Genomic DNA, 15499 nt, shown 5'->3' with positions numbered 1-15499 from the left:
TAGACAAGTGTTGTGTGGTAAAAACTAAAACTAGGAAAGTGTATTGACAGTGATACATGGCACAGTTAGGTAGTTGACATGCTGAAAAGATTGATATAGACTGAACCACGAGAATAACACGAAAAGGCCCCCGGGGAAACTGTAGGTACACTAGATAAAAAGAGATTTATATTGGAATATACTAAAATAAACAAACAAGCTAAGAAGAGGTATGTAAAAAGGTGGATGAAGATACATCACAGAGATCCGACGGATATTTTTCATTCATGACCCTTTGCATTTCGTGGATCGTTGAGGTTCGTGCAAAAATTGGCAACGACACGATTCAAACTGCCGAAATGCAGAATCTACATTTTATTACATGATCCTTGAAATAAAATTTCGTAAAGATCTTGCCTAACTTTCCGATGTTTCAAACTATTCCAACGTTAAAAAATCTTAATTGCAGTGTATAAGTATGTTATATTTGAAACTGCAGCTCACTATAAGTTGATATAGCCCTAATTGGACTTAAATGTCTAGTTGAAATTTTGAACTATATGAAATGAAAGAAAGGAAATGCAAGTGATTTGGTATGTTAGAAAAATAAGAAGTAAGATGTGTAAGAAAAAAAAACAGCACTTGACAACACATAAAGAATATTCCATTTATGTGTTAATTTTTGTGGAACTAATCAATAGAAAACTGTAACTAAAGATTTATAGATCCAAAAATACTATGTATGTATGTATTATAGTTAAAAGTACATAGGTTAGTGCACGTTGACTTCGGAAAGATTTTTCCTCAAAGAGAGCTAACATCAAAAAAATAATACAAACAATTTTTTGATCTCAATTTATACGAAACAACAATGATCCAAACATCAAAATAGAAAAGCAGAAGAAATGGGGAAGGATAAAAAATGCAGTGTAAGGCAAAGTCGGTTAGTTCGGAGACGCAACGTTTAGTTGGGTCGATCGATAACGGGCGGGTGAGTGGCCTGCCCTCCCCTTAAACCACCCACCCACACACCCGGGACTCGAACCCCAACCCCGAATGGGGGGTAGGCGATTCGACACCCCCTCGGGTCGGGCTAACCCCGTGGGTCCTCTCGGGCGGAAACGGCCGCCAGATAAACACACGGAGCAGCAAACGGCGGACAACGACGATGATGATGATGATGAAAGATAGACGTGCTGGAATGGACCCGGTCAATCATATAATAATACTGAGCATGGAAATATCGAAGTTGAATCAGGTTAAATACATCTGACATTGGCACTGGATGTGCAACGAGTAAATTTGAATACGTTTAGCACAGTTTCATAGATAAATTTCAGCTTTTTTTTTTAGCAAGGGGAGTAAAATTGGACGAGATGTGAAACGAAACCCTTTAGCCTAGAAAGCCGCAGTGGCGCCTATCGTTTGTTTTGGGAAGTTTGACAATTTACGCTTGGTCTCAGACTTTTCGATGACTATTTTGTATTCGTGTTTGGTGATGAATGACAAAAGAGAGAGGGACCATGGTGGGGAGGGTGAGGTGTGTGGATCTCAGATCACATATTGTGAATCCATAAAGAAAAATATTTTTTTTACATTTACAACTAAAAAGTTAGCACTCGATCTATTTTTAAAAGTATATGCAGTGTAAAAGGTCGATCTAGCATTGAGAAATGGAATGAATCTTCATAGTGACTTCGTATATGAAATTCAGTCTAATAAATGCTATTTTCAAGTTACTCGCATTAAACCCACGCAATTGCACGAGAGAATTTATAATCTTAACGGAAAAATAATAAATTCCATTTAGAACGGGTGCCTTTTACATATTAAATAAGTGGGAATTACTGCAAAAATACCTACAAAATATAAATTAATGCACACAAAAAAAAACATAGATAAAGTAAAAATCAACGGCATCACGGAGCAAGTCTTGAACGAGCTTAATCTATTACGACGTTAAAAAGTCTAACATATTACAACATTTTTGTTATCTGATTTTAAAACAAAATTGTACATATTAAAAGAAGAGCCTCATTATATACACATGTATATATTTAGCATTACGATTTTCTTACATTTTCATAACGTTTGATCGCAATTTTCATATATGTAAGTACACTACTACGCTTATAAATAAGATATTTCTATTTTCGCAAATAAAAAATATTTGAACAATAGAATAAATTTGAATTGTGAAATGTAATTTAGACAAAAAATGAGCCGTTCGACAAAACTGGACACCGAAGCAACTGCCAAAAAGACAGCCATAAAATATAACATATATTTTATATATATTGTGCACGAGCTGAAAGAGCCTTCAATTTAATGGTAGTATATTGCGTCATTAACGGCAAGTGGAAAAGATATCCGCAGAAAAAGGATAAAAACTGAACGAGATTAAAAATGTCACCATTCGCCATTACGGAACGAGCAGTACGGGAAATTACACGGGGAGAACTCCTCTCATTTGGAGGAAAATTTTAATGAGCAAAATTTAATAGTAGAAACGAGGAAAAACAACAAACATTATGCTTATTTATAAGCGTATTCAGTATAGTGAAGAAAAAAAAATAAGTTACTAAAAATAAATACTTACATAAGAAATTGCTTCTATCTTCGACGTTCTATTAGGTATGCGGATGCTATGGTTTTTCAGCAAAAGCAGTCAAACGCGATGTCGCATCATTGTCGAAAAAATACACTCAAAGCCGTGCCGAACGGGTCAAAAAGGGGTTTTAATGTAAACACTTGTAGATTTTATTTGCACAAGAAACACTTGTAGAATTGTCGGATTTGAAGATCGATTCTCAGCTCTCAGTCAGCGCCCTGATTTATCTTCAACATGACGAATATTGCCACCGGCGATACTGCAAACAAAAATACGAAAAATCAATATGGAATAATAGCATGGAATACGTATACGCTATAGAACGGGTATTTTTTCAAATCATTTGATAAAATATGGCGGAAAATATTCCATGGACTCTTTTGAGTCAGGAATTTATACTTTTTACTTTATCTATGTACGTAGTAACAATAGATGAAGTTTTGTGATCATGCGAAAATTCGAACTCGAGATTTTGACTGATTCGAACTCAGAATCCATCACTGATCACGTTTTCATGATCTAGAAAAAATGTGTGTGTGTGTGTGTGTGTGTGTCTGTGTGTGTGTGTGGGTGTGGGTGTGTATTTTGGGGATATTTTTAACACCGTTAGTCCTATCTAACTGAAACTTAGTATCGGTTACTGAAATTCTTATCGACACGACGTAAATTTTTTTCAAATTTTTAAGTTGACCGGAAATGGTACCTCGCCTTATAGGTGTCCTCTTTTTTTAAGTTTTTGAATTCAATTATCTCCCAAACCACTAATTTAATCGGACTGAATTTTTTTTAAATATAATACAAATAATAATTTTTATAACCTCATATTTTTTAAATATTTCTATCTGAACCGGAAGCAGTACTTTTACTCTAGAGAATCGAAGTTTTTTATCTTTTTTTCAGAAACCTTTTGGTTTATTGAACTGAAATTTCATATCTACAAGTTTAAGTTTAATACCAAGTTAATTATAAAATTTAGTTAGCATCCGTCAACCGGAAGTAGCAGTTTACTCTTGTTCGATTTTTCTTCCACTATTTTTTTCGACCCCTTAAACATGTGTGTTCGTCACAAAAAAATTCAAGTATAATTCTTGTAGCAATTTGATGAAAATGAAAAAAAATTATTAAATTTTATAAACCGGAAGTGGGATTTTTTTCACTTAGAAAGGTTGAAAATGTTGTGCCCACTACTCTGTCCACACCCCTGAACGTATTAAGCTGAAAATTTATATTTCTATCCTTTATGTACTAACTTAGAGCTGGTAGGGTTTTGGTCAGAATTCGTAAACCGAAAGTAGTATTTTTTTTAAAAACAATATTTCATTATTTTTTCATTATTTTATTTTGACCTTTTAAATTGTTTTAAGCTTCTTGATATTTAATGTGTATAATAAAAATAGTGATTTTAAGTAAAAATAAAAAAAAAATTACTTAATTTAATGAACCGGAAGTGGGATTTTTTTCCTCGTAGAAAGGTCAAAAATGTTGTGCCCACTACTCTGTCCGCACCCCTGAACGTATTAAGCTGAAAATTTATATTTCTATCCTTTATGTACTAACTTAGAGCTGGTAGGGTTTTGGTCAGAATTTGTAAACCGGAAGTAGTATTTTTTTTTAAAACAATATTTCATTATTTTATTTTGACCTTTAAAATTATTTTTATTTTCTTGATATTTAATGAGTATACTACTGATAGTGATTTTTAGTAATAAAAAAAAATTGAACAAAATCTGACAACCGGAAGTAGATCTTTTGTTTTGTGCAAGTTTCCATACATTTGCGCTCAATTTGTATCGCTATCATAGTCATCAGTTCAATATCGAATTTTGTTTTGTAACCTTCTTATATTAATCAAATACATAGATAAAGTCATGGGTTGGTCACACCCGAATTTTTTTATTTATTATTTACTCGCTCATATTATATTTTATATAATTACAAACGGATGTACATACATATATACACATTTATTTACATATATAACTGGAATACGCAGAATGCTAAAAATGTGCACAAATTGCGAATTCGCCAATTTAATCGGGATTAATTTGAAAGGTTCCAAATTCCGATGAACAAATTAAATTCTGAACGTAAGAATCGATTAATGAACATGTACGCAGATAATGGACTATAAAGGTTAATACACCTATTTGAATTTATACCCGAGCTCTGGTCTGTTATTCACAGTGTCACATTATATTGACCAATTTAACTTTAGAATAAAAAATGTTATTCACTAGTACTAGGTGAAAATTTATCTCCAGAAACGTTATGGACCAGGATATTAACTGGAAAACGATTTGTTTCTGCAAGTATATGTATGTAGGTATACATATGTACACACATATATTTACAGTTTTTTTCAAACTTTAAGGCTGTTTGTTAGTAGGAAACGTGCGCGCCGATATAGTACTGAGCGTACGCACACACGTACAGATACTGAGCGTACGTACATACGCTACAGATGCTGAGTGTGCGTAGGACGACTGAGCACGTACACATTCAAGAAACTGCATCAAAATTTGAAAAATACTGTACATATGTATGTATGATCACAATACATCTTGTCTATTTTAATTGCTGATCCAATGATCATTATCCACTTTACACATACATATGTATGTAAATACTGAATTCACGTGTAATATAATATTGACTGGAAGTATGTAAACTGTAAGCAGCATGGACTAGTAGTTAACATATCTTGCTATGATCGGTGTGGTTATGAGTTCGAGTTCTAGGTTTGTGGCCAGGTCGGTCGTCTGTCCCAACTGAGTTTGCCAATTTTTCTGATTTTCATTGAAACGATTCCTGCAAAATTGGATTTCCCTCCCTACTTCTCTCGCAAAATCTTGAGTTATTATGTTATATACATACATATATCCCAAGGTTTGCTGGGTTTCCCTCCATACATGTCTCTGTGCATAATTATTGTTTAAAAATTCGTATTGTTGGATAAACATTTTTCGATCGTATTGTATACAATGTTTTCAATGCACTTTGCTATGTTTGACCATAGATGTTATGTATACTTTCGAATTATGTAATAATTATCTATTAATATATAATTTGGTGATTCTTGATCTGTATAGTACACATTGGAGCGATCTGTAAGAGTGTACATGATTAATTGAATAAAAAAATGTAATGTCGAGTGTACATACTATGTAGATTGATTGAATAAAATAAAATAAAAATATGTATGTAAATATGTACCTGAGAATTGGCGACAAATGTACGTATTAAAACATTAATCGTCTGTTTTGTTTAAATGCAAGTAAGAAAGAAACAATTAATAGCATTATCACTAAAAAAAACTACGTCATTTTAAGAAGTGTACACAACTCAAGAACAGTAAGTATAAAATTTCGTGATTACACTTTTCTGTTGTGGAAAGTGCGTGTCGAAAAGCTAAAAAGTACCGAAGACCCACGTTACGATCGTGTCGACACGACATTAACATGAAATAGTAATAAAGCAAGCCCGTCGCTGAAGGGTTGAAAGTTCGACCTCGACCCCATCAGAGAAGAGAAGAGTCTGCATTTCCAACCCTTCGACGTCTAGTTGATATTCCGAGATCGCTCACTTTGAACGACCGCTCTAGCGGTTAAATTCCACTTTCAGTTTTCGACAACAGTTTCAAGCGACGTATCGACCAGAGTTTCCATCTCTCGAGCACAACATCATCAAACATAATTCACGTACAAGATGTCGAAATTTTGCCTTCAAAGTTCCCGAAAAGCGGTCCGACGACGTTGTGGAATATTTTAACCGTAAAGTTTCATTAAGGACTTTAACCTTTATTCCTGCTTTATGATCCTTGTCGTTTAGTGGGATGGGAGGATATGATAAGAAATTATGCCAAACATCTCTCGCACCTTTGATCTTAAATCTTTCATACGGTCATTACCTATCGTTGAAAATTTTCTCTCCAAGTCAAATTTATTATCAAGGACCCCCGCAATGGAAATTTTAGTAATTACTTAATCTATGTATGTACGTAGTTTTAATATATAGCATAGAAATGAAGTTCAACGGCTAGACTGATCATATGCCAACAGCCTTTTGTAGAAAAATTCATGCTTCATATTCTTTCGCTCGAAGCGAAACGTATAATGGATAGGGCGAGTAATTCAACGAAAAGACCATTTTCATGGTTGGACTTTTTCTTTTTCACTGAGCGAAACTATACTCGTAAAAGCGCGACGTCGACATAATTATTTTTCACGAAGTTGAACCACAAAAGCACATCAAAATCAATACGAACGTGTTTTGTTGAATTTATATATATACAATAACCATACGAAAAAGATACAAATCTGCATCGATAAAAAAGTAAGCATGCGACTAATAAATATGATCGTACAAACTATTAACGTTACTAATGAACGAAACCATTCGTTAAATATATACTAAAAGATAAATACAATGCAAAGTCGATACTTTCTAAAGCTAAATAAATAAAATACTTCAATAAATATTATGCCGTAATTTTACCTTACACAAGAAAGGACATTGTTGAGGAAACACATCGTTGAATAATGAAATTAGTAAAATAATTTACATTACAATGTCGGATAGTTTTTACATATGTATGTATAAGTTTTGATGATAAAGAACGTCACGATTTATTGATATTCCTGTATACCTACTTTTATCACACGAAGGCATTTTTATTTCAATGTTCGAACAAATATAAAATAAGTTATTTTCTTAAAAAACAAGTCTCCATACATGTACCTACTAAATATTCAATTATCATAAACTAATACAGTTCCAATATACTTGTATATTATGCATTGTTAAAGGTTTGTATAAATGTATTTGCTTCCTATACGTACATATAAAGCCTGCTCAATAGAATTTTTCAAATACAACTTCGTGAGGTAAAAATAGTCCCAAATCTAATTACAAATACACAAGGCTTCGCAGTAAATACGAGTTCATTTTTCAATGTTTAATCAATACCACAAACACAGCGTTAAACGTCCTTACAAAATTAGTAGAATTTGTTCAAATGAAAATTAAAGCGCATGGGACATATGCATTCGATTGTTTGTTTGCAAATTTGCAAAACGTCAACAAACGAAACTACTAAAATGCAACACAATCGCTTGATTATATATGTACATTATATATTACACGTGCCTATGAGCATACGCTCAAAATATGAGTTTTCTTCATTTCATACACTTTTCTTCATTTCAAGAAATATCTCGCATAACACATAATGTTTTTCGTTCAACAATAATAATATTTAAAAACTATACTATAGTATAAAATACATATTTATACATCATATATACATACATACATACATAATAAAAAATCACTTATCAGTATTATACTCATTAAATATCAAGAAAATAAAAATAATTTAAAAGGTCAAAATAAAGTAATGAAATATTGTTTTAAAAAAAATACTACTTTCGCTTTACGAATTCTGACCAAAACCTTAGCAGCTCTAAGTTATTATATAAAGAATACAAATATAAATTTTCAGCTTGATACATACAACATTTTTGACCTCTCTAAGAGGAAAAAATCCTACTTCCGGTTTATTAAATTTGGTGAATTTGTTTTTCATCACAATGATACATGAATTATAACTTGAATTTTTTCGTGAAGAACACACATGTTTAAGAGGTCGAAAAAAATAGTGGAACAAAAATCGAATAAGAGTAAACTGCCACTTCCGGTTGAGGGATGCTTAACAAATTATATACATAATTTGGTATTAAGCTAAAACTTATAAGAGGAGGTACCATTTCCGGTTAACTTACAATTTGAAAAAAAAAATTATGTAGTTTCGATAAGAATTTCAGTAACCGATACTAAGTTTCAGTTCGATAGGACTAACGGTGTTCAAAACATCCCCAAAATACACAGACACTCATTTTTCTAGATCATGAAAATGTGATCAGTAGAGGTAGGATAGTCACAGTGCTATCCATTGTTCCATTGTTGTAAATCCTTTGTAAAAAATGTTGGCAAACCTTTAACAATGCATTTACAACCTTTGAACAATACGCGGCACCTTCTGGGTCCGGTGACTAGTGATCAGTGATCGATTCTGAGTTTGAATCAGTCAAAATCTCGAGTTCCAATTTTCGCATGCTCACAAGACTTCATCAATTGTTACATACATACATAGATAAAGTAAAAGTCTTAGAATTTTTGCAAAAGAAAATACATACATCAAAGAGCTTTTTAATGAATAAAAGGGGGAGGCCTTGTGCAAAATTTTAACCGTCTCAAGAACGTCAACGATGGCTGTGGACCACAAACAACTCGTGGCAAAATCAAACACGTGGCCACTGCTACCTAGCCTGACGCTCAAGCTTTTCCGGGAAAATATATATAATATAACACATCATAGTCACGATCCTCAGTGATGAGGGAACCGACAGCAATATAATTGTAAAAATTAAAATAAAATAATTTTTTGGACTGGAGTGACCAAACTTTTTTTATACAACAAAATCAGATGAAGTCAGAAAAATATTAAAATTTATTTTTGGGCTGTAAATGATTGCAAAATTTTAAATATAATAATATTTTGACTAGGGTAACCAGCCTTTTTTTATTCAAAAAATTTCTTCAAGTTGAAAATAAAATTTTAAAATATTTCTATAGTTTTTATACTATAAATGATGACAAAATTTAAAATAAAATAGTTTTTTGGAGTAGGGTAACCAAACTTTTTATATAACATTTTTTTTAAAGCTAGAAAACATCTAAAAATATTACCATCATCTCTGTGATATAAATTATTGCAAAATTAAAAATATGATAATTTTTTGACTAGGGTAACCAGGCTTTTTATACAAAATTTTTTTTCGAGTTGGAAATAAAATTTAAAAATCTTAATGCTATAAATATTGTAAGCTTAAAATATTATTTTTGAGACAGGGCTTACCAATATTTTCATACAACAATTTTTAATGTGAAAAAACAATCAATATAATATGTAAGTAATGTTTAATGACAATTTATTATTATTTTAATTTAAAAAATAAATAAACTTTATTTAAATTTTAAAATTTGTATATCGTTGTTAAAAAATTATTTTTTAAAAAATTTGAATATTTAATAATTTTAAAATAAAATTAGATCAAATCAAGATACAGTTTATAATGTATGTATGTTTAACTTTAAGCGAGAAAAAATCCAAATATATTCCCATCGTTTAAATGCTTTCAATTATTCTAAAATTTAAAATAAAATACTATAATTTATTGACTACAGTAACCAGCCTTTTTTATACAACAAAAAAAAATATTAAAATATTCCCGCCGTTCTTTTACAAAATTTAAAATAAAATAGATTTTCAAAATAAATTAGATTATTTTGTCAATTAAAAAAAATCGTTGTATAAAAAAGGCTGGTAACCCTAATAAAATTTATAGTATATTAAATTTTAATCATAAAGATGATGGGAATATTTTGAGATGTTTTCTGACTTAAAAAAAAATTGTTGTATAACAAGGTTGGTTGCCCAAGTCAAAAAATCTATTTTATTTTAAATTTTGCATAGGGACGATGGGAATATTTTTAGATTTTAATCTCACTACAAAAATTTTGCTGTATAAAAAGCCTGGTTACCCTAATCAAAATTTATAGTATTTTAAATTTTAATCATAAAGAAGATGGGAATATTTGTAGATGTTTTCTCGCTTAAAAAAAAATGTTGTATAAAAAGGATGGTTACCTTAGTCCAAAAAATTATTTTATTTTAAATTTTGTCATCATTTATAAAAACAATGAGAATATTTTTAGATTTTATTTACAACTTGAAAATATTGTTGCGTAGGGGTGGGTGGACGATCCAAGTAAAAGGCCAAAGTCGTTTCACAGCATTTATTGGTGATTAAGGAGATACACGCACTGGCAGTGGTCCGTCTAGAATGTCTTGATATCGCCTAAGTACCGCCTTATAACGGATAGATCTCTCAGGGCATCTTCAACGTCCGATTTGCTTGCCTATTGTTATGGTCACGTACTAGATGTCCCACGCTACCGCTGTGGGTTCTGAGAACTCTACCGGAATGCGACCCCGAGTTACCGCTATAGTGCATTCGGGGGAGATAATCCTCGAAACCAATTATAACGGTCACACAGTCTCTGGGATGCTACTCGGCCTAATCCGATTGCACTTACTCGGCCTAATCCGAGTGTACGTAACAATATTTTTTGTATAAAAAAAGGCTGGTTACCCTAGTCAATATTTAATCATATTTTAAATATTGCAACTTCTTCAGTTGGTTTCATCATTGGTGAGTATGAATGTAAGTAATTAAAAATATGGTTTGTACGTTCAACCAGCTCACTCACTTCTGGGGTATGCTGTTATCACTTCTGGGGTATGGTGGATGCTGGTGTTGTCTAACACTTACCATACTTTTTCAAGATTAATACTTAATCTTTGAGAAACACCGAGTTTAACATTATTATTTTGACATCTTGGTCTTGAACTTTCGCAATTTACAAAAAAAAATAAAATGTCTCGTAATTATTAATGGCTAAAGAGTATTTTTTAAATAAAAACGTTGGAGAATCACCGAATCAAAATTGTTAATATATTTACATAAAAAATACAGTTTGAGAATAATTCTTGGAAAATAAATTTTATGACCTCTTAAAAATAGTTGCCTTTTTTAAAACTAAAATATCGCTTTACAAAAATGCAAGTTAAAGAAACACTGGATCTTTAAAAAATTTAAAACACAGATGATACTGTTCTCAAGGATTCACTAGTTGATTTGGGATACTAAAAAAATATACTTATACTTTACAGTTAATTTAAATTAAACCCAAATATCCTAAGCAACTATTATTCCGAAGTTATCACAAATTGTCTCATTTTCAAATGTGTGAAAAATGATTTTATTCTTCACATTTTTGAAATTGTGATTTACCATGGTCTGTCTATTACTGTCCACCACTACAAACTTCAATTTTATGCTATTTTTATATTCAAAGGCTATTCGGATGACATTTTCGTAATTTATTATTTTTTAACATTAATTCGCGTACTCCAGTTTAAAATCCCTGGTTATAATTTTTAGATGTTTGCAGAGTGATATAATGAACACTGTTTCAAAATATCACTACAATACGATCATTATTCTAGAAGTAATCAAATGCACAAAAAAGGCTTTTTTTCTATTGAAACTGAAATCGGCCCGGATTCTGGTGAAAATAGTCGCGCACATTTCCGGACATGGGTGAAAACAATCCACGCGTCAAAGCGGGCGGTAAGGTGTTAATTAAAAATATATTAAATTGAAAAAATTAAGTTTTTTTACACGTATCCCGGGATCTCGGGAATCCCGAGAACGATCCCGGGCTCCGTCTCGTGTCCCGGGAATTGAAAAAGTCCGGGAAATCAGAAACCCTAATGTACATACATACATAAATACATAACTATAGACATGAGACCAAATATAAGTCACCCGACACAGCCGATATTCGATTTTATTACAAATTCTTTCATGTCGTGAGGTTTAAAGATAATTCGCGCAAATTCCTACGCTAATTTCGAACGCGTTCAAACATGTCGAGAGTTCGCAATATCCCGAATTTTCCGACAGTCGTCGACAGAGACTTGTAGAGAAAGTACGTACACTCGCCACCGCAACGATAAAACTCGAATTTCAGAAGGCGAAAAGCATCTGTGCGGCTTCGAGCAAATAAATCGATAAACGCCTCGGACAAAGGGACCTAGCACCAGCCGAATCCGTCGGTTGGTTAGGTGGGTTTCGGTATTTAAACAACAATTTTCCGCTCTATATACACACATACATATTCTATATGTATGTATATGTATGTAGGTACCTTAGATGGAGTCGACGCTTTAATTTAGTCTACCGTAAATCAATCGGACGTCGTGAAGGATACACTTCGATTGCTACCTCTACGGATACAATGGCGGTGTATCAACACCATGAGAGAAGTGTCTATCAAGTGTCAATATATGTATGTACATGTCAATATATGTATGTATGTATGTATATATATATATATATATATATATATATATATATATATATATATATAAATTTATATATATATATATATATATATATATATATATATATATATATATATATATATATATATATATATATATATATATATATGTATATATATATATATATATATATATATATGTATATATATATATATATATATATATATATATATATATATATATATATATATATATATATATATATATATATGGAGTTCGGTCTTTCGTGTCATGTGAGGAGGACGTGCTTCTGCGTTCCTCCCGCTATTACTCGCTTAAACCCGGCTATTGCACGAAATTTAACTTAACCATCTAATCACTTATTTTACTAATTGCATCCTAGTATAATTTAAGTGTAAAAATAAACAGCAAATCGGTCGTAAAAAGCGGTTTTATATCAGTTATTTCGAAAAATTTTGTGCTAATTTTTGTGTCAAATCGGTGTCAAACGAGATACATCTCCCTACCTGAATACAAAAAAAGGGTCCTTCGCCAGCCAAGTCGGTCCCACAGAAGCAATAAATCTTCCACATAATTGCTTCCAGCCAAAAATCTTTAACGAACTTTACTTAATAGAATAATAGCAAACAGAAACGGTGTTTCCCAACTGTCTATCAGTTCTTTTTCATATTTAAATTATATTAAAGTAATTCGTGTAATTTTATATACTTTACTAAAGTTATTATTAAAATATTAAATTGCAAACCGCACTCACATATATAAATCCGTTGTCTCCAAAGAGGCGTCTCACGATAAAGATCTGTAAAAAAGTAGTATAACAATTGCTAATCTATTATTATCATAACTAACTACTTTCACTTACAAAGTAACCCTGTTAAATGGCATGTAATAACTCATAAGTGATCCAAGTGATACCTAGGATGACTATATGTCAAAGCTGACCACAGAGAAGAGTTTATGGCGGTAAGAACTCACTCCTTGAATGGAAATCTCTCTCAAGTACCGCCTTTTTCTCAACACATCTTGGATAAATGCGAGAAAAATAATATCCAAACCTCCAACAAGGTAAGAGTGACGATGGATGATAGCTTAGCTAATAGAAACCTGTATTTAGCCACGTACAATGTAAGAACGTTATCGAGTGAAGGAAGTGTGCTTGCATTAGAGAATGAACTAGAAAGTATCAAATGGGATTTAGTAGGACTTAGCGAAGTAAGACGAAAACAGGAAAACCAAATAATCCTAAAAAGTGGTAACTGTCTCTACTGGAGAGGGCTACCAAATGGTAGAATAGGAGGAGTAGGGTTTCTTATCAATAAGAGAATAGAAAGAAATATTATAGAAATAAACGACATATCGGAACGTATATGCTATGTAGTATTAAGAATCTCGAGCAGGTACACTTGTCAAATCTTCCAAGTGTACGCCCCCACATCTAGCCACCCAGACGAGGAAATAGAAGACTTCTACGAAAAACTACAGGGCGCATACGATAATAGCCGCCACCACTTTAAAATAATCATGGGCGACTTTAACGCAAAAATAGGACAAAAGGCAAACACAGAAAGAGCAGTAGGCAATTTTGGTACCGGCCAAAGAAACGACAGAGGCGATCGCCTCATAGAATTCGCAGAACACAACAGGCTCTTCATCACTAATTCATTTTTCAGGAAAAACACCAACAATAAGTGGACTTGGGAGAGTCCTAAAGGAGACAGAAACGAGATCGATTTCATCCTAACAAATGCCCTGCACTCCGTTAAAGACGTTAGTGTTTTAAGTAAAGTAGATATAGGCAGCGATCACAGATTAGTCCGTGCCAAGATGGCCATTAATATAAATTGCGAACGTAGGAAATTAATAAAAGGATGCAGTAACTCTCCAGATTTCGCTCAACTAAGGTCTAGGAAAAAGGAATTCGAACTCGAACTTGGAAATCGATACGGGAAATTAAACCCAGAAGCAGACATCGAGGAATTGAACACTGTAATTAGTTCGGTTCTAACCTCAACAGGTAAGAAATTAGGTGGTTTCAGGAAACAGATTAAACTAAGCAAAATTTCAGCGGAAACAAAAAACCTAATTAAGCATAAAAGGAATTTAGATAGGGATAATAATAAGCAAGAATACAATCTAGTAAATAAGGAAATTAAGAAGAGAATAGTCAGGGATGTCAGGGATTTTAACAGCAAGCTAATAGAAAATACCATTAAGAATAACCGTAGCCTGAAAAAGTGCAAACAGGATCTTTTCTTAGGCAAAAACCAAATGATCGCAATCAGATCAGAGAGCGGAGTAATAATTAGGAATAGAGAAGAAATCATAGACAGAGTTTACACGTTCTATGCAAAACTATACGAGAACGACAACGGCCAATTCCCCACTCTGGAATCGACACACGGCCAAAGGGTTCCTGCAGTATTGCCTAGCGAAGTAGAGGCCGCGCTAAAAACTGCAAAGAATGGTAAAACCCCAGGGGAAGATAATATTCCCATCGACTTACTAAAATGTGGCGGCCCCCCCCTAATTAATATCTTAGCTAGGCTTTTCAGCAAATGCATCCAGAACCAAGCTATACCAGAAGGATGGAATAACGCAACTATCATTTTAATACACAAAAAAGGCGACAAAAGCGATATCAAGAACTACCGACCCATTAGTCTACTTTCAGCGGTCTACAAGCTCTTCACGAAGGTTATTACAGAAAGGCTGAAGAATATCCTCGACGAGAACCAACCTATAGAGCAGGCAGGGTTTAGGGCAAATTTCAGCACAATGGACCACCTCCAAGTAGTTGGCGAACTAATCGAGCGCGCCAACGAATATCAACGGCCACTGTGCCTAGGTTTCGTCGATTATGAGAAAGCCTTCGATACAGTTAGTCATAATGCAGTACTTAACGCTCTAAAAACACAGGG

General features: G+C 32.8%; 1 protein-coding gene across 30 annotated transcripts in view; it reads right to left on the bottom strand.

The window, feature by feature from the left end:
- LOC143911524 (uncharacterized) overlaps positions 1–15499 on the bottom strand; it is a 126770-nt gene that overhangs the window by 56394 nt on the left and 54877 nt on the right. For all 30 annotated transcript variants that reach the window (XM_077430428.1, XM_077430536.1, XM_077430610.1 and 27 more), the window contains exon 2: positions 2579–2849. Coding sequence is in view for 13 of the 30 variants with exons in the window: in XM_077430511.1 (XP_077286637.1) it covers positions 2579–2580 (2 nt within the window). In the remaining 17 variants the exon portion in view is untranslated. The remainder of the gene's footprint in view (positions 1–2578; positions 2850–15499) is intronic.

Source organism: Arctopsyche grandis, chromosome 1 (genome assembly GCF_051622035.1).
Source record: "Arctopsyche grandis isolate Sample6627 chromosome 1, ASM5162203v2, whole genome shotgun sequence".
NCBI lineage: Eukaryota > Metazoa > Arthropoda > Insecta > Trichoptera > Hydropsychidae > Arctopsyche > Arctopsyche grandis.
The sequence above is the reverse complement of the archived record's forward strand: the minus strand, read 5'-3'. Positions and strand labels throughout refer to the sequence as shown.